This window comes from Salmo salar, chromosome 11 (genome assembly GCF_965601325.2).
Source record: "Salmo salar chromosome 11, fSalSal1, whole genome shotgun sequence".
NCBI classification, from domain to species: Eukaryota; Metazoa; Chordata; class Actinopteri; order Salmoniformes; family Salmonidae; genus Salmo; species Salmo salar.
Window position 1 is genome coordinate 119,833,013 of NC_138301.1, and position 26,080 is coordinate 119,859,092.

General features: G+C 42.8%; 1 protein-coding gene across 3 annotated transcripts in view; it reads right to left on the minus strand.

Moving 5' to 3' along the window:
* Positions 1 to 766: 766 nt before the first annotated feature.
* slc46a3 (solute carrier family 46 member 3) overlaps positions 767 to 26,080 on the minus strand; it is a 30,990-nt gene continuing 5,676 nt past the window's right edge. For all 3 annotated transcript variants that reach the window (XM_014129811.3, XM_045690244.2, XM_045690243.2), the window contains 4 exons: positions 19,780 to 20,656; positions 12,764 to 12,847; positions 9,597 to 9,753; positions 767 to 4,270 (listed from right to left, as the gene is read on the minus strand). In XM_014129811.3, coding sequence (XP_013985286.1) covers positions 4,156 to 4,270; positions 9,597 to 9,753; positions 12,764 to 12,847; positions 19,780 to 20,605 — 1,182 coding nt within the window. In that variant the 5' untranslated portion in view covers positions 20,606 to 20,656 and the 3' untranslated portion in view covers positions 767 to 4,155. The remainder of the gene's footprint in view (positions 4,271 to 9,596; positions 9,754 to 12,763; positions 12,848 to 19,779; positions 20,657 to 26,080) is intronic.

Genomic DNA, 26,080 nt, shown 5'->3' on the forward strand with positions numbered 1-26,080 from the left:
TGCGCTATACAGTGCACTTAATTTGTTATGGGAGCTGCTGAGAAACATTTAGCATTTCACTTTCTATTATTCTCTTTAGCGTAGCCGCGGTAGAGGCCGCGGTAGAGCACAATTTTTGGCACCATTTTTGTTTGGTCAAAAGATAAAAACATTATATCAGTAAATGAAACAGCCTAAAGCGTACAAGCAGCCCTACATGGAGCCGGATCAACTCTAGATATGTATTGTTTTGTTTTTTTGCATATATTTTTTTCTGTGACAACCAAATTGGTAGTTACAGTCTTGTCCCATTGCTGAATCTCCCCTACAGACTGGGGAGAGGCGAAGGTTCGAGAGGACGCTCCGAATCATCATCATTTTATAACATTTTTGACATGCGTTTTTCTGGATTTTTTTGGTTGTTGTTATTCTGTCTCTCACTGTTCAAATAAACCTACCGTTAAAATTATAGACTGATCATTTCTTTGTCAGTGGGCAAACGTACAAAATCAGCAGGGGATCAAATTACTTTTTCCCCCCTCAATGTATCTCTGACTAAATATGGCTGGGTTTATATCTGGTGGGTACTGGGAAGTAATGGCTGTCTGAGGCTTTATCCTAAACCAAGAGTGACACCTGGTGGTCAATATAGACATTTCACGTTGGTTTCTAGTAAAGCGAAACCACTGAAAACAAAATATTGCAATCCAGCCACATACATGTTCAGTTGTCCAACAACAACAGAAAACAACAGATGAAAAATGACAGACTTTTATAAAGTCCGTCAGACATCGTAGACATGTTTTTATTTTTAAATAAAACATTTTTTTTTTTGTTTTGTTACACAAACATTTGTTGCATTCTAAAATTATATTAAAAAAAATGTAAACAACAGCCCACAACCAATGGCTCAAATTAAAACGTTAAAAACATTTGTATCTAAATTAGTATTTCCCCAATACTGTCATTTGCATCCATTTTACTATATGCTGTTTTTTTGTTTTATTTTTACATGATCAGTTGATCATTTCTGAGTTATTGATCAATGTGGTTAATCAATGGAAGTGGAAGTAAACTATTGTAACAGTGAAGTTGATGTGACAACCAGCATTCAGTTTAACTCAGCAACATCATGTCATTAGCCTGAGAGTCAGCTGTTTGTGCCAATGACAGCAATGGAATTGGAAGGGAGCACAAACAGATCTGGGACTAGACTGGTGAGCAAAACTGGTCTTTTCAACCAGTTTGGCTCACCGGGAGGCTAACGAGTCATTACATAGGCCACACAGAACGTGCATTTCCTTGAGCGTCTATACAAGTCTACCATGTTGTATTTCTGTGCGAAAACATTGAGAGAGTGCTGAACAGGTTGTTATAAGCAGGTAGGTGGAACAAACACGTGGCGTGACTCATAGACTACCCATCTGTGCACAGGGAGGCTACCCTAAACCTGCTAATACTGCCTAGACACTTGAAAACACCCTAGTACGCAGACTACTGCTGCTGTCTGCTATCACTTTCTGTTTGTTAGACATCTGACCAATATTCCTTTCTCTTCGTTAGATATCCAGCCAATGTGACTTTCACTTCACAGGGTGTTCTAGGAATCGGAGTAATTGTACGTACCTGAACATGCAACAATCAATTTGCTAATTTCCCTTCTGCAATGACATGGATAATGATACGGATGGGTTAGCCTACACTATGTAACCTGTATGTACACTGTACAACATCACAACAGAAAGTACTATTCCACCATGATGAGTGATAGGAGGGTCTTATTATTCCACCATGATGAGTGATAGGACGGTCTTATTATTCCACCATGATGAGTGATAGGACGATCTTATTATTCCACCATGATGAGTGATAGGAGGGTCTTATTATTCCACCATGATGAGTGATAGGAGGGTCTTATTATTCCACCATGATGAGTGATAGGACGATCTTATTATTCCACCATGATGAGTGATAGGACGATCTTATTATTCCACCATGATGAGTGATAGGAGGGTCTTATTATTCCACCATGATGAGTGATAAGAGGGTCTTATTATTCCACCATGATGAGTGATAGGAGGGTCTTATTATTCCACCATGATGAGTGATAGGAGGGTCTTATTATTCCACCATGATGAGTGATAAGAGGATCTTATTATTCCACCATGATGAGTGATAAGAGGGTCTTATTATTCCACCATGTTGAGTGATAGGAGGATCTTATTATTCCACCATGATGAGTGATAGGAGGGTCTTATTATTCCACCATGATGAGTGATAAGAGGGTCTTATTATTCCACCATGATGAGTGATAGGAGGATCTTATTATTCCACCATGATGAGTGATAAGAGGGTCTTATTATTCCACCATGATGAGTGATAGGAGGATCTTATTATTCCACCATGATGAGTGATAAGAGGATCTTATTATTCCACCATGTTGAGTGATAAGAGGATCTTATTATTCCACCATGATGAGTGATAGGAGGATCTTATTATTCCATCATGTTGAGTTATAGGACGATCTTATTATTCCACCATGATGAGTGATAAGAGGGTCTTATTATTCCACCATGATGAGTGATAGGAGGATCTTATTATTCCATCATGTTGAGTTATAGGACGATCTTATTATTCCACCATGATGAGTGATAAGAGGGTCTTATTATTCCACCATGATGAGTGATAGGAGGATCTTATTATTCCACCATGATGAGTGATAAGAGGATCTTATTATTCCACCATGTTGAGTGATAAGAGGATCTTATTATTCCACCATGATGAGTGATAAGAGGATCTTATTATTCCACCATGTTGAGTGATAAGAGGATCTTATTATTCCACCATGATGAGTGATAAGAGGGTCTTATTATTCCACCATGTTGAGTGATAGGAGGATCTTATTATTCCACCATGTTGAGTGATAGGACGATCTTATTATTCCACCATGTTGAGTGATAAGAGGATCTTATTATTCCACCATGATGAGTGATAGGACGATCTTATTATTCCACCATGATGAGTGATAGGAGGATCTTATTATTCCATCATGTTGAGTTATAGGACGATCTTATTATTCCACCATGTTGAGTGATAAGAGGATCTTATTATTCCACCATGATGAGTGATAGGACGATCTTATTATTCCACCATGATGAGTGATAGGAGGATCTTATTATTCCATCATGTTGAGTTATAGGACGATCTTATTATTCCACCATGTTGAGTGATAAGAGGATCTTATTATTCCACCATGATGAGTGATAGGACGATCTTATTATTCCACCATGATGAGTGATAGGAGGATCTTATTATTCCATCATGTTGAGTTATAGGAGGATCTTATTATTCCACCATGTTGAGTGATAAGAGGATCAGTTATTCATGTATCCTCTATATACAACTCATGTCCTCTAGTTACTGCTGTGTGAGGTGCATATGGAAGCAATGTTTTATATTTAATACATCTAAACCTTTAGATGTTATACCAGGGATTCAAAGAAAGTTGACAGAGAAATGACCCTGAGTACAGGGACTAGGAAAACCAAACCAAACCCCCCCCCCCCAAACAAACCTAGTTAAACCTTAGATTTAAGATGCATTGGAATGGCTGCATCAGTTACTAAAAACATACATATGTGCCCTAAAATGGCACCCTAATTCCCTATATAGTGCACTACTTTTGACCAGGGCGCATAGGGGATCAGGTCAAAAGTAGTGCCCTATATACAGTAGAGACCTGGAAGCCAGTTCCACTGCTTTTCTCCCATAGTCCCACCTCTAACCTGGGACACCAGGTGGGTACAATTATTATCAGGTAGAACAGAAAACCAGCAGGAATCAGGACCTCGTACGGTTGGATTTGAAACACTCTGAAAACATATACTTTTGTTTTAACATAGTTAAACATGGCACATATTCACACATTGTATTTCCTTTTAAAATGTTTCTGCCATGATTATTGATAAAAGTGACACACGTGCTAATAGTGCATATTTCCAAAAGGGCTTTATAGCAGAGCAGTTGACCTGAGGTAATCTCTCTCTCTCTCTGATGGCTTTATACTCAGAGGATTAAGAGTGTAGCTCTCTGTCTGTCAGAACAGACATTGACACGGAGAGAGAAAAGAGAAAAGTGCACCAGGGTTTCCAGTCTTCCCACTCCAGGCCTCCAGTCTCAGGTGAGGGGAGGATTGTCGTTCTCGTCCCCAGCGAGACCTTCCTCTCCAGGGATGAGGGCCTCCGTCTCCTTGGCTTCTTTACCTTCTTCCACTCCCAGCAGCCCCACACCCCTGGAGGACACACAGAGACAGACAGAGACAGAGAGAGAGACAGAGGGAGAGACAGAGGGAGACAGACAGAGAGACAGAGAGAGACAAATCAAATCCAATTTTATTTCTCACATGCGCCGAATACAACAGGTGTAGACTTCACCATGAAATGCTTACTTACAGGCCCTTAACCAACAATGCAGAGTTATAAAGTAAGAAAAGATTAGCAAATAAGAAAGAAATTAAATATATAAGGAAATTAGGGGATAGCGAGGGGACAGGGAGGGGATAGGGAGCTCATAGTGACGGGATAGTACCTAAGCAATGACACACTTGTCCAATGAAATGCTTACGCAATGACCTACCTGTCAATGACCTACCTGTCCAATGAAATGCCTAAAAGTGTGAAGTGTACAAAGCTGTCATCAAGACAAAGTGGGGCTACTTTGAAGAATCAAAAATATTAAATATATTTTGATTTGTTTAACACTTTTTTTTGGTTACTATATGATTCTATATGTGTTATTTCATAGTGTTGATGTCTACACTATTATTATTATTCTACAATGTATAAAATAGTAAAACTAAAGAAAAACCCTTGAATGAGTAGGTGTGTCCAACCTGTTTGACTGGTACTGTGCGTACACACAGAAGAGAGAGAGGGGTGGTCATGGGTAGTGGCAGAACGGGACAAAAAAAATCATCTCAGGCATTTCTACCACAGCGGGCCATTATTTTCCTTGAGGCTCCCATTATCAGCAAGATAATGATAATTCTGAGCAAACCCCCCTAAAGTTAAAACAGACCCACTAGGCTAAAACTGGACCAGTCCTCGTCTCCTCCTGCCTGCATGCAAACCGTAAATACTAGATAACATTACAGCCATATCTGGGTCAGGTAAAATATCACGTCAGGATGAAAATCTAACATCTCACCTTACTCATTGGTCACATGTCAACTCAAAACCTGTATGTTCACTAATGTTGCTGATACCTGATGCGGTACTGTTCAGTCATGTGACTGGTGACTGGGAGTAACATCCTATCATGGAAGTTTACTAAACAGAGTTAACAGGGAGTTTGATGGTAGTATAGCGGTAGTATAGGGGTAGTATAGCAGTATAGGGGTAGTATAGGGGTAGTATAGCTGCAGATAAGGGGTAGCATAGCGGTAGTATAGTAGTATAAGGGTAGTATAGCGGTAGTATAGGGGTAGTATAGGGGTAGTATAGCTGCAGATAAGGGGTAGCATAGCGGTAGTATAGCAGTATAAGGGTAGTATAGCGGTAGTATAGGGGTAGTATAGCATTATAGGGGTAGTATAGCTGCAGTATAGGGGTAGTATAGCAGTATAGGGGTAGTATAGCTGCAGTATAGGGGTAGCATAGCGGTAGTATAGTAGTATAGGGGTAGCATAGGGGTAGTATAGTAGTATAGGGGTAGTATAGGGGTAGTATAGGGGTAGTATAGCCGTACAGGGGTAGTATAGCGGTAGTATAGCCGTACAGGGGTAGTATAGGGGTAGTATAGTAGTATAGGGGTAGTATAGGGGTAGTATAGTAGTATAGGGGTAGTATAGCGGTAGTATAGTAGTATAGGGGTAGTATAGCGGGGGGAGTAGTGTAGTAGTAGTAGTAGTAGTAGTATAGGGGTAGAGTAGCAGTATAGGGGTAGTATAGCGGTGGTGTAGTAGTATAGGGGTAGCATAGCGGTAGTATAGTAGTATAGTAGTAGTATAGGGGTAGTGTAGTAGTACAGGGGTAGTATAGAAGTAGTGTAGTAGTATAGGGGTAGTGTAGTGGTATAGGGGCAGCACAGTACTTGTGTAGTAGTAGTATAGCGGTAGTATAGCGGTAGTATAGTAGTATATCTGCAGCATAGGGGTAGCATAGCGGTAGTAAAGTAGTATAGGGGTAGTATAGCAGTAGTGTAGTAGTAGTAGTAGCAGTATAGGGGTAGAGTAGCAGTATAGGGGTAGTATAGCAGTGGTGTAGTAGTAGTAGTAGTAGTAGTAGTAGTGCTATAGGGGTAGAGTAGCAGTATAGGGGTAGTATAGCAGTGGTGTAGTAGTATAGGGGTAGTGTAGTGGTATAGGGGTAGTATAGCTGCAGCATAGGGGTAGCATAGCGGTAGTAAAGTAGTATAGGGGCAGTATAGCAGTAGTGTAGTAGCAGTAGTAGTAGTATTAGTAGTAGTATAGGGGTAGAGTAGCAGTATAGGGGTAGTATAGCAGTGGTGTAGTAGTATAGGGGTAGTATGGGGTAGAGTAGCAGTATAGGGGTAGTATAGGGGTAGTATAGCAGTAGTGTAGTAGTAGTATAGGGGTAGAGTAGCAGTATAGGGGTAGTATAGCAGTAGTGTAGTAGTATAGGGGTAGTATGGGGTAGAGTAGCAGTATAGGGGTAGTATAGCAGTGGTGTAGTAGTATAGGGGTAGAATAGCGGTAGTATAGTAGTATAGTAGTAGCATAGAGGTAGTGTAGTAGTACAGGGGTAGTATAGAAGTGGTGTAGTAGTAGTATAGGGGTAGTATAGTGGTATAGCGGTAGCATAGTAGAAGTATAGGGGCAGTATAGTACTTGTATAGTAGTAGTATAGCAGTAGCACAGGGGTAGTATAGTAGTAGTGTAGTAGCATGGGGTAGTATGGGGTAACATAGTACTAGTATAGTAGTAGCACAGGGGTAGTATAACGGTAGTATAGCAGTAGTACAGGGGCAGTATAGCGGTAGTATAGTTGTAGTACAGGGGTAGTATAGGGGTAGTATTGCAGTAGTATAGCAGTAGTAAAGGGGTAGTATAGCAGTAGTAAGGGGTAGTAGTAGTAGGGGTAGTATAGTAGTAGTACAGGGGTAGTATAGTAGTAGTACAGGGGTAGCATAGGGTCAGTATAGGGGTAATATAATAGTAGTAGTAAAGGGGTAGTAAATTAGTAGGAGTATAATATGTGTAGTAAAGGGATAGTATAGTAGTAGTAGTATAGGGGTAGCATAGTAGTAGTAGTATAGTAGTAGTATGGGGTAGTATAGTAGCAGTATAGGGGTAGTATAATAGATGTAGTAAAGGGGTAGTATAGTAGTAGTATAGGGGTAGCATAGGGGTAGCATAATAGTAGTAGTAAAGGGGTAGTATAGTAGTAGTATAGTAGTAGTATAGGGGTAGCATAGGGTCAGTATAGGGGTAGTATAGGGTCAGTATAGGTTCGGTGGCAGTATAGCGGTAGTATAGGTGTAGTATAGCTGCAGTATAGGGGTAGCATGGCGGTAGTATAGTAGTATAAGGGTAGTATAGCTGCAGCATAGGGGTAGCATAGCGGTAGTATAGGGGTAGTATAGCAGTAGTGTAGTAGTAGTAGTAGTAGTAGTAGTATAGGGGTAGAGTAGCAGTACAGGGGTAGTATAGCAGTGGTGTAGTAGTATAGGGGTAGCATAGAGGTAGTATAGTAGTATAGTAGTAGTATAGTGGTAGTGTAGTGGTACAGGGGTAGTATAGAAGTAGTGTAGTAGTAGTATAGGGGGTAGTATAGTGGTATAGCGGTAGCATAGTAGTAGTATAGGGGCAGTATAGTACTTGTATAGTAGTAGCACAGGGGTAGTATAGAAGTAGTGTAGTAGCATAGGGGTAGTATGGGGTAACATAGTACTAGTATAGTAGTAGCACAGGGGTAGTATAACGGTAGTATAGCAGTAGTACAGGGGCAGTATAGCGGTAGTATAGTAGTAGTACAGGGGTAGTATAGCAGTAGTATAGGGGTAGTATAGCAGTAGTAAAGGGGTAGTATAGCAGTAGTAAGGGGTAGTATAGTAGTAGTACAGGGGTAGCATAGGGTCAGTATAGGGGTAATATAATAGTAGTAGTAAAGGGGTAGTAAATTAGTAGGAGTATAATATGTGTAGTAAAGGGATAGTATAGTAGTAGTAGTATAGGGGTAGCATAGTAGTAGTAGTAGTAGTATAGTAGTAGTACGGGGTAGTATAGTAGCAGTATAGGGGTAGTATAATAGTAGTAGTAAAGGGGTAGTATAGTAGTAGTATAGGGGTAGCATAGGGGTAGCATAATAGTAGTAGTAAAGGGGTAGTATAGTAGTAGTATAGTAGTAGTATAGGGGTAGCATAGGGTCAGTATAGGGGTCAGTATAGGGTCAGTATAGGGGTAGTATAGGGGTAGTATAGGGGTAGTAGTAGTAGTAAAGGGATAGTATAGTAGTGGTAGTATAGGGGTAGTATAGTAGCAGTATAGGGGTAGTAGAGTAGTAATAATAGTATGGGGGGTAGTAGTATAGGGTCAGTATAATAGTAGTAGTAAAGGGATAGTAAAGTAGCAGTATAGTAGTAGTATAGGGGTAGTATAGTGGTAGTATAGTAGTAGTATAGGGGTAGAATAGGGTCAGTATAGGGGTAGTATAATAGTAGTAGTAAAGGGATAGTATAGTAGTAGTAGTATAGTGGTAGTATAGTGGTAGTATAGGGGTAGTAGTAGTAGTATAGTAGTAGTATGGGGTAGTATAGTAGCAGTATAGGGGTAGTATAATGGTAGAAGTAAAGGGGTAGTATAGTAGTAGTATAGGGGTAGCATAGGGTCAGTATAGGGGTAGTGTAATAGTAGTATAGGGGTAGTATAGTGGTAGTATAGGGGCGGTATAGTAGTAGTATAGGGGGATTATAGTAGTAGTATAGGGGTAGTATAGTAGTAGTATAGGGGTAGTAAAGGGGCAGTATAGTAGTAGTATGGGGGATTATAGTAGTAGTATGGGGTAGTATAGGGGTAGCATAGTAGTATAATAGTAGCAGTATAGCGCTAGTATAGTAGTAGTAGTATACTGCTAGTATAGTAATAGTATAGGGGCAGTATAGTAGTAGTATAGTGGCAGTATAGGGGCAGTTCAGTAGTAGTATAGTAGTAGAATAGGAGTAGTAGTATAGGGCTAGTACAGGGCTAGTATAGTAGTAGTATAGGGGCAGTATAGTAGTAGTATAGGGGCAGTATAGGGGCAGTTCAGTAGTAGTATAGTAGTAGAATAGGAGTAGTAGTATAGGGGTAGTACAGGGCTAGTATAGTAGTAGTATAGGGGCAGTATAGTAGTAGTATAGGGGCAGTATAGGGGCAGTTCAGTAGTAGTATAGTAGTAGAATAGGAGTAGTAGTATAGGGCTAGTACAGGGCTAGTATAGTAGTAGTATAGGGGCAGTATAGTAGTAGTATAGTGGCAGTATAGGGGCAGTTCAGTAGTAGTATAGTAGTAGAATAGGAGTAGTAGTATAGGGCTAGTACAGGGCTAGTATAGTAGTAGTATAGGGGCAGTATAGTAGTAGTATAGTGGCAGTAGTATAGTAGTAGTATATAATACTCACGCTAGCATTGCCAAGGGGATGACACAGAGTCCAGCAGACAACAGGAAGCAGAATCCAGGGTACCAGGTTACCGTGACAGCGTAGAGACTATTGAACACAGCTATCGCCACACTGATGCTTACACTGTCCAGGCACGCCAAGCACGCAAACAACGCTCCTACACACACACACACACACACACACACACACACACACACACACACACACACACACACACACACACACACACACACACACACACACACACACACACACACACACGCACACACACACACACGAGAGAGAGAGACATAGAGAAAGACAATACACAGTCAGATAAAGAAGTTCAAAGTTGCCACATAGGTAAATCACCCTACATTAAAATACTTGTGTATAATCTGGTGTTCAACCTTCTCAAGTTCTCTCACGTCACCCCGCTCCTCCGCTCTCTCCACTGGCTTCCAATTGAAGCTCGCATCTGCTACAAGACCATGGTGCTTGCCTACGGAGCTGTGAGGGGAACGGCACCTCCGTACCTTCAGGCTCTGATCAGGCCCTACACCCAAACAAGGGCACTGCGTTCATCCACCTCTGGCCTGCTCGCCTCCCTACCTCTGAGGAAGCACAGTTCCCGCTCAGCCCAGTCAAAACTGTTCGCTGCTCTGGCACCCCAATGGTGGAACAAGCTCCCTCACGACGCCAGGACAGCGGAGTCAATCACCACCTTCCGGAGACACCTGAAACCCCACCTCTTTAAGGAATACCTGGGATAGGATTAAGTAATCCTTCTAACCCCCCCCCCCCTAAAAGATTTAGATGCACTATTGTAAAGTGGTTGTTCCACTGGATATCATAAGGTGAATGCACCAATTTGTAAGTCGCTCTGGATAAGAGCGTCTGCTAAATGACTTAAATGTAAATGTGAATGTACTTTAGCCCAACGTTGTGAGACGGAAGGAGCAGAGTTATCTGTAACCATGTCATAATGGTTGCCTAGCTTCCACATTATTGCCGCAAGTTCCATGGTTGCCATAGCGTCGTGAGGTAGCCTAGGCAGAGAGCTCTGTAAATATTGTATATATTTTATTTGTTTTTTTTAGTGTTGTTTTTATAATTGTATATTTGAACTTTTTGGGGGGGGGGTTTTTGATAACTTGTTGATAGATTAACTGTAATATCTGGCGGTGACTCACGAAATTGTATGACTGATTATGACACGTCAGTTTGTATTTTGCTTGGCTAGCTAGCTAATATGATTTGAATGATGCAGCAACACCAAATCAACAGCATTGGTTTTGGGCCCCTGCCACAGTTCCTAGAGGAAGTGGACTGCGGTGTGAGGGGATGCAGAGGCTTGCTGAGGTGTGGTGGTCTTACTGGAGCATTTACAGTTGCCAAAAAAAAACATTACCCAGGTGGTTGCTTCATTTCAGTAGTGGACGATCCAGCCTAGCTACGGACGAGGAACAAAGCCAGGATCGTTCCACCTCAAAAAGCACCAGAAAGAGGATTTCAACACCCACCATGTCAGATTGTTCTGAAATCGTTTCTGTTGTTAGAAACAGATAAGACTAGCATTCCTGCAACATTATTTTGTTGAAATTTAATTCGGTCTCTAAGCTAATTGATTGCATTGAAATTGACCATTTTACGAGGCCTGTCTCTCAGACGTCTACCTCCCTACCTGTAACAAATTTTTTATTTAACTAGGCAAGTCAGTTAAGAACAAATTCTTATTTACAATGACGACCTACCAGGGAACAGTGGATTTAACTGCCTTGTTCAGGGACAGAACGACAGATTTTTACCTTGTCAGCTCGAGGATTTGATCTAGCAACCTTTACGGTTACTGGCCCAACGCTCTAACCACTAGACTACCTGGCACCCCATAATATAGCTTATATACCTTCTCTCAATATACAATAATAAATAATAATAATAATAAATAATATACCTTCTCTCAATATACAGAACTGCTTATTATCTAAAGCTGAGGAAGACGATCGCCCTACAACTGTTAGATCCCTACATTGGTAAATAGTTTTTTGTTGTTTATTTTGTTTTTAAAGAGACTTTGAGATTAAAATCACAATATAAAATACATTGAGGATTATTATTATTATTATGTGTCCGTGTGGGAGAGAGAGGCTTGAAGAAGAGCCCTTCAGAAACATCTCTCTAACATTTAACTAAATAGTAAGACATTTCAGTCCTACTAGTGTCTGTGTTTTAATGGTCTCCACTCAAGTTCCCTGTAGCTCATCTGGGCGTATGGTCACCAGAGACGGCTTGAGCTGACAAATGAGTTAAAGACTGCAATTACATAGACAAGAAATGTGTTTTACTAGAGATAGCTTAGGAGTAGAACAAGCCCTCATTGTCTCAAAATCATCCTTGCAACTGGGAAACTAAGCCAGGGTGGGGTTAGGACAACAACCCCGTGCTGATAACGACCGGATGAACCCAGAGTGGCTTATGATGCCCCTCTGCATGAGGAGGGTTGAACCAACCATGACAAAGCATTCTTAGTGTCAGCTATCTGACTCTGCATTTGTGTAAAGGTTAGGTTACTTGGTCCAACACTCAAAGGTGGGGGGGGTCAACCAGCCTCATTATTGCAATAACTAAATCAATATTAAATAAAGATGATTGTTTGAAGAAATGACAAAGTCTCTCTCAGTATGAATTTACACGACACCAGACAAGGGCCATGTGACCAGACAACAGGGCCATGTGACCAGACAACAGGGCCCTGTGACCAGACAACAGGGCCATGTGACCAGACAACAGGGCCCTGTGACCAGACAACAGGGCCATGTGACCAGACAACAGGGCCATGTGACCAGACAACAGGGCCATGTGACCAGACAACAGGGCCATGTGACCAGACAAGGGCCCTCCTCTCTGGCCTAACAACCTCCGTTAAACAAACCATTGCTCAGGAATGCTAGGATGGCTTACATGCGTCAAACTCATTTCAAAGAGGGCCGAGTGTCTGCGAGTTTTCGCTCCACCCTTGTACTTAATTGATGAAATAAGTCACTAATTAGTAAGGAACTCCCCCTTATTTGGTTGTCTAGATCTAATTGAAAGGAAATACCACAAACCCGCAGCCCTTTCGTGGAATGAGTATGAACGCATTAGTTATTAAGTTTTCTAGTTAAACTAAACATGTCCAAAACACTCACCCTGCTCGTTCTTTGATACGATCTTTGACATCATGGATCTCAGCACGGGGAACGGCATGATAGCCAGCAGCATTGGAAGCCTCACTGAGGAGAACAAACAGACAATATAAACAAAGAGAGAGAGAGACACACAGAGAGAGCCAGAGAGAGAGCCAGAGAGAGAGAGACACACAGAGAGAGCCAGAGAGAGAGAGCCAGAGAGAGAGAGAGACACACAGAGAGAGCCAGAGAGAGAGCCAGAGAGAGAGAGACACACAGAGAGAGCCAGAGAGAGAGAGCCAGAGAGAGAGAGAGCCCGAGAGAGAGAGAGAGCCAGAGAGAGAGAGACACACAGAGAGAGCCAGAGAGAGAGAGCCAGAGAGAGAGAGACACACAGAGAGAGCCAGAGAGAGAGAGCCAGAGAGAGAGAGAGCCAGAGAGAGAGAGAGCCAGAGAGAGAGAGAGCCAGAGAGAGAGAGACACACAGAGAGAGCCAGAGAGAGAGAGAGCCAGAGAGAGAGAGAGCCAGAGAGAGAGAGACACACAGAGAGAGCCAGAGAGAGAGAGCCGAGAGAGAGAGAGAGCCAGAGAGAGAAAGACACACAGAGAGAGACCCCACAGACACAAACAGACCCCATAGAGCCCCAAGACAGCAACACAATTAGACCCAACCAAATCATGAGAAAACAAAAAGAGAATTACTTGAGACATTGGAAAGAATTTAACAAAAAACAGAGCAAACTAGAATTCTATTTGGCCCTAAACAGAGAATACACAGCAGCAGAATACCTGACCACTGTGACTGACCACTGTGACTGACCCAAACTTAAGGAAATCTTTGACTATGTACAGACTCAGTGAGCATAGCCTTGCTATTGAGAAAGGTCGCCGTAGGCAGACCTGGCTCTCAAGAGAAGACAGGATATGTGCACACTGCCCACAAAATGATATGGAAACTGAGCTGTACTTCCTAACCTCCTGCCCAATGTATGACCATATTAGAGACACATATTTCCCTCAGATTACACAGACCCCCAAATAATTTTAAAACAAATCCAATTTTGATCAACTCCCATATCTACTTGGTGAAATACCACAGTGTGCCATCACAGCAGCAAGATTTGTGACCTGTTGTCACAAGAAAAGAGCAACCAGTGAATAACAAACACCATTGTAAATACAACCCATATTTATGTTGATTTTTTCCCCCTTTTGTACTTTAACTATTTGCACATCGTTATATAATATGACGTTTGTAATGTCTTTCTTCTTTTGGAACTTTTGTGAGTGTAATGTTTACTGTTATTTTTTTTTATTGTTTATTTCACTTTTTATATTGCTTTGGCAATGTAAACATGTTTCCCATACCAATAAAGCCCATTAAATTGAAATTCAATTGAGAGAGGGTTAACATCACATGACTGACTCGCTGGGTTCTCAGTCGACTGAACAGAGGTTATGTAAGTTTGTCTTTTAAGTTTCTTCCCTTTTGGAAAAGAGCCAAGATAAAGGCCTGAATATTATGGTTTGTTTTCTTTCTATCTGGTTTCACAGCCATAATCAAATAAAGCAGCATGATAAAGAAACGCAGACAGGATCGTTCCACCTCAAAAAGCACCAGAAAGAGGATTTCAACACCCACCATGTCAGATTGTTCTGAAATCGTTTATGTTGTTAGAAACAGATAATATTAACATTCCTGCAACATTATTTTGTTGAAATTTAATTCGGTCTCTAAGCTAATTGATTGCATTGAAATTGACCATTTTACGAGGCCCGTCTCTCAGACGTCTACCTCCCTACCTGTAACATATTTTTGGTCTCTAAACTAATTTAATTTCATTGAAATTAACCATTTTAATTTAGAGGGTTCAGATAATGTTAAATAAATAAAGTACCTAACATGCGATTTGGACCTAACTTTCTTCTAACAAGGACTTAGATATGAGGAATCCAAAGGAATGGTTAAAACCACCCATGGACCCCCCCACACCCTACGCCGGTCATACGCCAACAACGACTATACAGTATCAGTTCTCTATGTCTGACCATTAATATGGAGCTGCTGCTTAGAGTACTGTTTCTTCATACTATGTAATGCATTCTCAGTGAATTTGGTGAAGTTTTTTTCCCCCCTGTTCAGAGAAAATTAGTAATTGAAGTTGTTAGGTTTATGTCCCATCCAGAAGCAAAAGAAACACACAACTATTTAGGCGAGGTGCTGGCTAGCGGAGTAGAACACTTTCTACCAATTTGTAAGTCGCTCTGGATAAGAGCGTCTGCTAAATGACGTAAATGTAAATGTAAACAGTTGAAAAATTAAAGGAGAGCCGCATACTCTAGGAGCTCAGATCCAATAATTTAATAACCTAATAAACAACGTATAGACAGAAAAGCTGTTTTCATCAGGGTCTGATGGCCCATCCAGCCAGGTCTCATAGACTAGACGTAACATAGTAAAAGTAAATCCGGGACACTGAAATTAGTATGATATGTTATGTTTGGTATGGTTACATAAGACAGGCAAAAAAACGCAAGGTGGTTGGTCGGGGTTAATGAGTGATCGTGTAACGTGGACGTCTAGCAACCCAAAGGTTGTGTGTTCGAATCGCATCACGGACAACTTTAGCATTTTACCTAATTAGCAACCTTGCAACTACTTACCACTTTGTAGCTACTTTGCAACTATTAGCATGTTAGCTAACCCTTACCCTAACCTTTTAACCTAACTCCTAACTCTAACTTTAATCCCTAACCCTAAATGTTAGCCACCTAGCTAACTAACCACCTAGCTAACATTAACCACCTAGCTAAGATTAGCCACAACAAATTGGAATTTGTAACATATCATATGTTTGGCAAATTTGTAACATATTGTTTGAATTACAATAAGTAAGATATTGTACGAATTACAATTCATAATATATAGAATTGTAATATGAATTGTAATTCAGAACATATCATTCAAAATGGATGATGGACATTCACAAATTAATACATACCATACAAAACGTAACATATCATACTGATTGGAGTGTCTGGATTTACGTTTACTATGTGACGTCTACCCTCGAGTCCAGGTTGTCCCATCCTACATCCTGATATTACCAGATTCTAACCAATAGATGGTGCTGCTCCTGCTATTAGGTGAAAAAAGTTTGAAGATTTACAAAACCCAAATTACAAAATTACATTGATTTCCTTACCCTGCAAGAAGTCTATCGACAAGGTATGTCAGCAACAACCCATGCTTTGGTTTTGTTAGCCACTGTTTCAAATGCTAACTTTTTATCAGCTGTGGGACAAATCCAATGCAAGTCAATGGTACCTATATTAGCATTTTCACACTTCATGATCAAATCTAATTTGGTTAATTTAGTGTAAATGTAATTTAGGTGAACTATCCTGTCACGTCCTGGCCAGTATAAGGGTTAATTGTTATTGTAGTTTGGTCAGGACGTGGCAGAGGGTATTTGGTTTATGTGGTTCGGGGTGGTGTTTTTTCTAAAAGGGCATTTGATTTAAGTATTCCGGGGTTTTTGGGCACTGTTCCTTGTTTACGTATTTCTATGTTATTCTAGCTGGTTGTATGTCTATGTTTGGTTAATTGGGGTGGACTTCCAATTGAAGGCAGCTGTGTGGTGTTGCCTTTGATTGGAAGTCCTATATTAGTTGGGTGTGTTTGTCTGTGTATTTGTGGGAGATGTTTCTTGTTTAGCGTGTGTGAGCCTAACAGGACTGTCTAGTAATCGTGAGTTCGTTTTGTATGTTCATTTTTGAGTTTATTAAATGTTACAAAAAAATGAACTCTCTCAACTCTGCTGCATATTGGTCCTCTTTTTCCGACGATGATTTCGCTATATCGTCTGACGACGAAGAAATCCCTGACATATCCCTTTAACATTGAGGTGGGGGGAGAGATTCTCTTAATCACCTAATAGCAGGAACTGCACTATCTAGTGGTCAGAACCTTGTAATATCAGGATGTCAGACACAAATATAACAAATGTAATGACTAATTTCTCTGAACATGGGATAAACCGCAGCACCACAGTACCAGTCAGAAACAGAGAACTGATACTGTTTACTCAGTCAGTGGGTGGCTGGGTGACCATTTCATTTTTATTCCTCATGTTTAACTTATTATTAGAAAAAAATGTGGGTCCAAATGGGATGTTAAGTACTATATTTATTGAATATTAGATGAATCCTATAAATGAAAAATTGCCAATTTGGGTGCAATAAATTATCATCAAATTATAATTTCAAGAAAATAATGTTGTATGAATGCTAATCTTAATCTATTTCTAAATACAGAAACAATTTCAGACCAATCGGAGATGGAGTCATGACATGAAACGACCTGCCAGTCATGTCACAGCAAAACTATATGGTTCCATTTATACTACCATATAAACCTTTACAGGTGCGGTTTATGGCCTTTTAGTAAACACTTCCATTTCCCCTTACTGCTTGCACTTATCCTTTCAGATCGACACCAGTTAACTAGAGGTAGGCCCCGAGGTAGACCCAGAGGTGTTCCTAAACACCAGACTAGACTAACTGGGGCCCAGAGGTGTTCCTGACCACCAGACCAGACTAACTGGGGCCCAGAGGTGTTCCTGACCACCAGACCAGACTAACTGGGGCCCAGAGGTGTTCCTAAACACCAGACCAGACTAACTGGGGCCCAGAGGTGTTCCTAAACACCAGACCAGACTAACTGGGGCCCAGAGGTGTTCCTGACCACCAGACCAGACTAACTGGGGCCCAGAGGTGTTCCTAAACACCAGACCAGACTAAACTGGGGCCCAGAGGTGTTCCTGACCACCAGACTAGACTAACTGGGGCCCAGAGGTGTTCCTAAACACCAGACTAACTGGGGCCCAGAGGCGTTCCTGACCACCAGACCAGACTAACTGGGGCCCAGAGGTGTTCCTGACCACCAGACTAGACTAACTGGGGCCCAGAGGTGTTCCTGACCACCAGACTAGACTAACTGGGGCCCAGAGATGTTCCTAAACACCAGACTAACTGGGGCCCAGAGGTGTTCCTAAACACCAGACTAACTGGGGCCCAGAGGTGTTCCTGACCACCAGACCAGACTAACTGGGGCCCAGAGGTGTTCCTAAACACCAGACCAGACTAACTGGGGCCCAGAGGTGTTCCTGACCACCAGACTAGACTAACTGGGGCCCAGAGGTGTTCCTAAACACCAGACTAACTGGGGCCCAGAGGTGTTCCTGACCACCAGACCAGACTAACTGGGGCCCAGAGGTGTTCCTAAACACCAGACTAGACTAACTGGGGCCCAGAGGTGTTCCTGACCACCAGACTAGACTAACTGGGGCCCAGAGGTGTTCCTGACCACCAGACTAGACTAACTGGGGCCCAGAGATGTTCCTAAACACCAGACTAACTGGGGCCCAGAGGTGTTCCTGACCACCACACCAGACTAACTGGGGCCCAGAGGTGTTCCTGACCACCACACCAGACTAACTGGGGCCCAGAGGTGTTCCTAAACACCAGACCAGACTAACTGGGGCCCAGAGGTGTTCCTGACCACCAGACTAGACTAACTGGGGCCCAGAGGTGTTCCTAAACACCAGACTAACTGGGGCCCAGAGGTGTTCCTAAACACCAGACTAACTGGGGCCCAGAGGTGTTCCTGACCACCAGACCAGACTAACTGGGGCCCAGAGGTGTTCCTAAACACCAGACTAGACTAACTGGGGCCCAGAGGTGTTCCTGACCACCAGACTAGACTAACTGGGGCCCAGAGGTGTTCCTAAACACCAGACCAGACTAACTGGGGCCCAGAGGTGTTCCTGACCACCAGACCAGACTAACTGGGGCCCAGAGGTGTTCCTAAACACCAGACCAGACTAACTGGGGCCCAGAGGTGTTCCTGACCACCAGACCAGACTAACTGGGGCCCAGAGGTGTTCCTGACCACCAGACCAGACTAACTGGGGCCCAGGTGTTCCTAAACACCAGACTAACTGGGGCCCAGAGGTGTTCCTGACCACCAGACCAGACTAACTGGGGCCCAGGTGTTCCTAAACACCAGACTAACTGGGGCCCAGAGGTGTTCCTGGCCACCAGACCAGACTAACTGGGGCCCAGAGGTGTTCCTGACCACCAGACCAGACTAACTGGGGCCCAGAGGTGTTCCTAAACACCAGACCAGACTAACTGGGGCCCAGAGGTGTTCCTGACCACCAGACTAGACTAACTGGGGCCCAGAGGTGTTCCTAAACACCAGACTAACTGGGGCCCAGAGGTGTTCCTGACCACCAGACCAAACTAACTGGGGCCCAGAGGTGTTCCTAAACACCAGACTAGACTAACTGGGGCCCAGAGGTGTTCCTAAACACCAGACCAGACTAACTGGGGCCCAGAGGTGTTCCTGACCACCAGACCAGACTAACTGGGGCCCAGAGGTGTTCCTAAACACCAGACCAGACTAACTGGGGCCCAGAGGTGTTCCTGACCACCAGACCAGACTAACTGGGGCCCAGAGGTGTTCCTGACCACCAGACCAGACTAACTGGGGCCCAGGTGTTCCTAAACACCAGACTAACTGGGGCCCAGAGGTGTTCCTGACCACCAGACCAGACTAACTGGGGCCCAGGTGTTCCTAAACACCAGACTAACTGGGGCCCAGAGGTGTTCCTGACCACCAGACCAGACTAACTGGGGCCCAGAGATGTTCCTAAACACCAGACTAACTGGGGCCCAGAGGTGTTCCAGCTCAGGAATAACTCCAGGCCCAAGGCATAATTTAACCAACACTTGGCTCACATCAGGGTTGGGGTCAATTCCATTTCAATTCAGTTAACTCAGGAAGTAAAACTGGAAATTCCAGTTCCTAATATTTCCATTCAACTGTATCGCATTGGCATTGACAAAAAAAATTGGAATCGGAATTTCAGTTTACTTCCTGAATTGACTGAATTTAAATGGATTTTTTAATTGACCCCAACCCAGGCTCACATAGACCATGTTACCATGTGAATATCCTCCTTATTCCTTACCCAGGAACATCATGAGCGTAGTCTTGACGAAGGCCACCAGGGTCATACCCGCCATGACACTCAGTATCCCCATGAGAATGATGACGAGGTCGGGCACGCCGCAGCGAGAGAACACCGTCACGCCCACGAAGCTGGTCAGGAACACCGTGGTGGACAGCGCCGAGCCGTAGCCAATCAGGATCTCGGTCCAGCACAGCGGCTGGTTGAGCTCGTACAGCGTGATCATGGAGAGCCCGCCCATGTTGGCGAAGGAGAAGGAGGAGAAGAGGAGCAAGAGGAGAACCAGGAGGATATTGCGCCTCCTGCTGGCCCCTGCAAACAGCTGGTAGACCCCGCAGGCCAGCTGACGCATGGCGGTGCGGCGCGGGGATCCGTCCAGGGGGTCATCTGGAGGTCGTTGGAGCGTCTCCTCCAGGATGAAGACGGCGTAGATCAGGTTGAAACACTGGAACAGAGCAGAGGTGAAAAAGGGCCAGTTGAAGCCTGCTGCTTGGAGGAAGTATCCCGTAGAGAGAGAGGCCACTCCAGACAGCAGGCCGATCACCATGTCCACCCCGGCCATACGCAGGGTCTTCTGCTGTCCGTCCTCACACAGGTCAGCGATGTAGGAGAAACAACCACCCAGGAAGGTCCCAGAGCCCCCGAACAGGGCGCTGACGAACGCCGAGACGATGAGGAGGTAGAGGTCAAGCTCGAAGAAGGAGACGGCCAGGAAAGACAGGGCGTAGAACAGAGAGCCAATCAGAGGCAGGATGATGGTGATCTTGCGTCCGCGCTGGTCGCTGTAGGCGACGAGGACGAGGGTGACTGCCAGGGAGGGGATCATGGAGAAGAGCTCGGTGTAGAGGGAGAAGAGAGACGCCGCCTTCTGGACCTCCTGGTGTAAACAACAACATGGAGAAGAGCTCAGTATAGAGGGAGAAGATAAACTATATTAACATCAACATGGAGAAGAGCTCAGTATAGAGGGAGAAGATAAACTATATTAACATCAACATGGAGAAGAGCTCAGTATAGAGGGAGAAGATAAACTATATTAACATCAACATGGAGAAGAGCTCAGTATAGAGGGAGAAGATAAACTATATTAACATCAACATGGAGAAGAGCTCAGTATAGAGGGAGAAGATAAACTATATTAACATCAACATGGAGAAGAGCTCAGTATAGAGGGAGAAGATAAACTATATTAACATCAACATGGAGAAGAGCTCAGTATAGAGGGAGAAGATAAACTATATTAACATCAACATGGAGAAGAGCTCAGTATAGAGGGAGAAGATAAACTATATTAACATCAACATGGAGAAGAGCTCAGTATAGAGGGAGAAGATAAACTATATTAACATCAACATGGAGAAGAGCTCAGTATAGAGGGAGAAGATAAACTATATTAACATCAACATGGAGAAGAGCTCAGTATAGAGGGAGAAGATAAACTATATTAACATCAACATGGAGAAGAGCTCAGTATAGAGGGAGAAGATAAACTATATTAACAACAACATGGAGAAGAGCTCAGTATAGAGGGAGAAGATAAACTATATTAACATCAACATGGAGAAGAGCTCAGTATAGAGGGAGAAGATAAACTATATTAACATCAACATGGAGAAGAGCTCAGTATAGAGGGAGAAGATAAACTATATTAACATCAACATGGAGAAGAGCTCAGTATAGAGGGAGAAGATAAACTATATTAACATCAACATGGAGAAGAGCTCAGTATAGAGGGAGAAGATAAACTATATTAACATCAACATGGAGAAGAGCTCAGTATAGAGGGAGAAGATAAACTATATTAACATCAACATGGAGAAGAGCTCAGTATAGAGGGAGAAGATAAACTATATTAACATCAACATGGAGAAGAGCTCAGTATAGAGGGAGAAGATAAACTATATTAACATCAACATGGAGAAGAGCTCAGTATAGAGGGAGAAGATACATACAAACAAACAACAACATGAAGGTGAGGGAAGGGATCATGGAGCAGAGATTGGTGACTGAAGCAATATCGTTTTTTTTTTTTTTTAGCTGGAGTGCCGTGTGTTTACCCCAGATAATAAAAACACGAATCGGTTAAACACACAAGGTAATGGATAATAGCCATGGGGGAAAAACACACACTGACGGACCCGGAGATAACCATGACAAATTACGGACTAAATTCCACAGAACACCAGACACTCTCCTTATCCACAGTGATTCACTTCTGATTTGATGCAATCGTGAAGAAAACAAAAGAGGAAGTATAGAACAGAAAAAAGGAGAAATGTGACAATGCTCTGCTCTGTTATAGGCCAGTAGACAGCTCTACAGGGAAATATAAGGTTATTTATGTCAATCAGGCTTCAAGCAGAAAGAAACTTAACTCTTGTCTCAACCATAACAGGTGTAGATGTGGTTCTTGTCTTTTCAAACCCAAAACGAGAAGTATTTTTCCTGATCAACAAGTCATTCAGACATCTTTTCTCTGTGTCTTTCAATGGCCACTGACTGCACTGTCTTTTCAGACTAGGCTATAACAGAATAGCATGAAGACTCTGCTTAGCCAATCAACTGGAGAAACCCTGTCAGCGTCCCAAATACCTGCCAGCTGTATCTAATGAGACGTGACATCTCCTAGTTGGTTGCAGTCTAACCATGTTAATAATTACAGTAGCCTGCTAGCTGGCTCTGACACTTATCGGATGAGGCACGGCTTGCAAACTATCACAGAGATACAAAGGGAAACCCAGCCGTGAGCTGCCCAGTGACGCGAGCCTACCAGATGAGCTAAATGCCTTCTATGCTCGCTACGAGGCAAGCAACACTGAACCATGCATGAGAGCACCAGCTAGTCCGGACGACTGTGTGATCACGCTCTACGTAGCCGATGTGAGTAAGAACTTTAAACAGGTTAAAGTTCACAAGGCCGCAGAGCCAGACGGATTACCAGGAAATGTACTCCAAACATGCGCTGACCTCTACTTGACCCTGTCTGTAATAACAACATGTTTAAAGCAGACCAACATAGTCCCTGTGCCCAAGAACGCCAAAGTAACCTGTCTAAATGACTATCACCCTGTAGCACTCACATCTGTAGCCATGAAATGCTTTGAAAGGCTGGTCATGGCTCACATCAACATCATTCCAGACATCCCACTCCAATTCACCAACACAGTCATGAAGAGGGCATGACAATGTCTCTTTCACCCTCAGGAGGCTGAAAAGATTTGGCATGGGCTTGCAGATCCTCAAAAAGTTCTACAACGGCACCATTGAGAGCATCTTGACTAGCTGCATCACCACTTGGTATGGACACTGCTTGGCATCCGACCACAGACGCTACAGAGGGTAGTGTGTACGGCCCAGTACATCACAGGGGCCGAGCTCCCTGCCATCCAGGACCTCTATACCATGTGGTGTCAGAGGGAGGTCCTAAAAATTGTCAGAAAACTTCAGCCACCCGAGTCATAGACTGTTCTCTCTGCTAGCGCACGGCAAGCGGTACCATTGCACCAAGTCTGGTACCAACAGGACCCTGAACAGCTTCTACCCCCAAGCCATAAGACTGATGAATAGTTAACCAAATAGCTACCTGGACTGTCTGCATTGACCTTTTTACACAAATGTATATATATATATATATATATATATATATATATATATATACACAAATGTATATGTGTATATGTGTATATGTGTTGTATATATGTATATATATATATTGTTACGGATACAGGTATCCTGTGTATGTATCCTGTAGGTGTGTTTCTTTTCTCTCCTTCTCCCCTCACAGTTGACAATCATCATTCCCCAATCAGTCATCAATCAGTCGCTAATCAGAAGACACCTGTTCCTTTTCCCTCAACCATTCACAGCCCCTTTCCCTTGGTTTAAAAACCCAGTCAGTTGTTTTCTCTCCAGATCAATTATCTCGCTAGCTCATTCTCACTCTGTGATCAAGCTTTGTGCTCATTCTCTCTCCATCTCACTCTATGTTCCCAGCTCTCTTTCTGTATTGATCTCTCTTTTGGTTAGCAACTACATGTCACTTTGTCCATCCCACCTGTGAGTATTGTTTTTGTTAAAGTGTTGACTGTTTGTTTGTTGGTGAGAAAAGGGGGTACCAAGACCAGTCGCCCATGGGCCTACATTACCCGTAGGAAAACTGTGTCTAAGTACCCTAGTTAGAACTGGGCGGACCACCCACTGTATTTTTGGTTAGTTAACTAGCTGTTATTGAAGTAGGCTAGTCTAGTTTAGGGGTGTTTTTGGATTATTATTTCTTTCCTTGGGTCCAGCTCAGCCCCTTTTCCCACACCCCATTACCGTGTGTTTAAAGAAATAAACCATTAGTGTTTGACGGTAAATTTAAGTTGTCTGTGGTTTTTGTTCTCGCTGTTCTTTATCACTATTATAATTTGCATGATTTATGTTACGGTCTCGTTGCCATCCCCCCTAGACTGCAGGGCCAAAGGGATTCGTAACATATATATATATATATATATATATACGCTTGTTATTTTCAAAGCCTTTTTTTTTTTTTTACATTTAATTCAATTCGTTTCATGTAAAATTCTGCGACACGAAAGAAAGCAACTTTGCAGAATACCACCACAACGTGTAAAATCCTCACAAATCGCTGCAAGAAGCGGCGTCGCTCTGGCAACAGAGATCGCTGCTTTATTATCTGCTGTATTAGGTCAAGAAATCTGACTTCAGATATCATGTTAATGAAACGTCAGAGAAAGACCCCACTGAACGATTCAGAACATACAGAATCATATTTGTCTTGGTAAAAAAAAATATATATATATTTTATAACATAAGGATGTGAAATTTCCCCACCTTATCGCTACGTGGACAAAAAAAACAGAGCAAACAGTAATTTCCATAGACAAAACATTGGCAGTAGAAGAGATCAGTGACTTTCAACGTGGCACCGTCATAGGATCATGAAATGGGTTTCCATGGCCGAGCAGCCGCACACAAGCCTAAGATCACCATGCGCAATGCCAAGGGTCGGCTGGAGTGGTGTAAAGCTCGCCGCCATTGGACTCTGGAGCAGTGGAAACGCGTTCTCTGGAGTGATGAATCACGCTTCACCATCTGGCAGTCCGACAGACTAATCTGGGTTTGGCGGATGCCACGAGAACGCTACCTGCCCCCAATGCATAGTGCCAACTGTAAAGTTTGGTGGAGGAGGAATAATGGTCTGGGGCTGTTTTTCATGGTTCAGGCCCCTTAGTTCCAGTGAAGGGGAATCTTAACGCTACAACATACAATGACATTCTAGATGATTCTGTCCTTCCAACATTGTGCCAACAGCTTGGGGAAGGCCCTTTCCTGTTTCAATGCCCCCATACACAAATCGAGGTCCCATACGGAAATGGTTTGTCGAGATGGAAGAACTTGACTGGCCTGCACAGAGCCCTGACCTCAACCCCATCGAACACCTTTGGGATGAATTGGAACGCCGACTGCGAGCCAGGCCTAATCGCCCAACATCAGTGCCCGACCTCACTAATGTTCTTGTGGCTGAATGGAAGCAAGTCCCCGCAGCAATGTTCCAACACCTAGTGGAAAGCCTTCCCAGAAGAGTGGAGGCTGTTATAGCAGCAAAGGGGGGACCAACTCCATATTAATGCCCATGATTTTGGAATGAGATGTTTGACGAGCAGATGTCCACATACTTATGTTTCTAAAATCCCCTAAGGGAAAAAACAAATGGTGGAAAAACTATTGGAACAATTTCCCTGTTTAACCGCTAGGTTTTATGGGTGTTATGACAACTCCACTGCGGGGCTCTATATACATAAATGATTAATAAGAGGATCGAGTTTGTCTAGTAATTTGTCTGAATCTTCTCAAGACAGTTGAAACAGCACGAGTCACTTTTAAGAAGCAAGCAAGAAGAGAGGAAATGCTGAGAGCTTGTTGGCAGAACTGGTTGCAGAAGCAAACTATGGAAATAGTTAGATTACAAAGCAGATGAGGGTCTACCCACTGAAACAACTAAGCAAAAGGTTTTACAAAGCAGTGCAGGGAGGGAGGTTAACTTCCAAAATGACATGAACTATTTTACACATGACATTTGCATTGCAACGTTGTCGTTATTCTACTAAATTATCATTTATTTTTGAGTAACAATGACATCAACATATATTATGCATGACATTCATGTGAGCATTATAATAATAATAATAATATTATAATAAAAATAAATAATTATTTCTACAGTAACTAACCTGTTGGTTGTTGTCAGAGACAGGATAGGTGGTGTTGGTTTGGGTTTCTACAGTAACTAACCTGT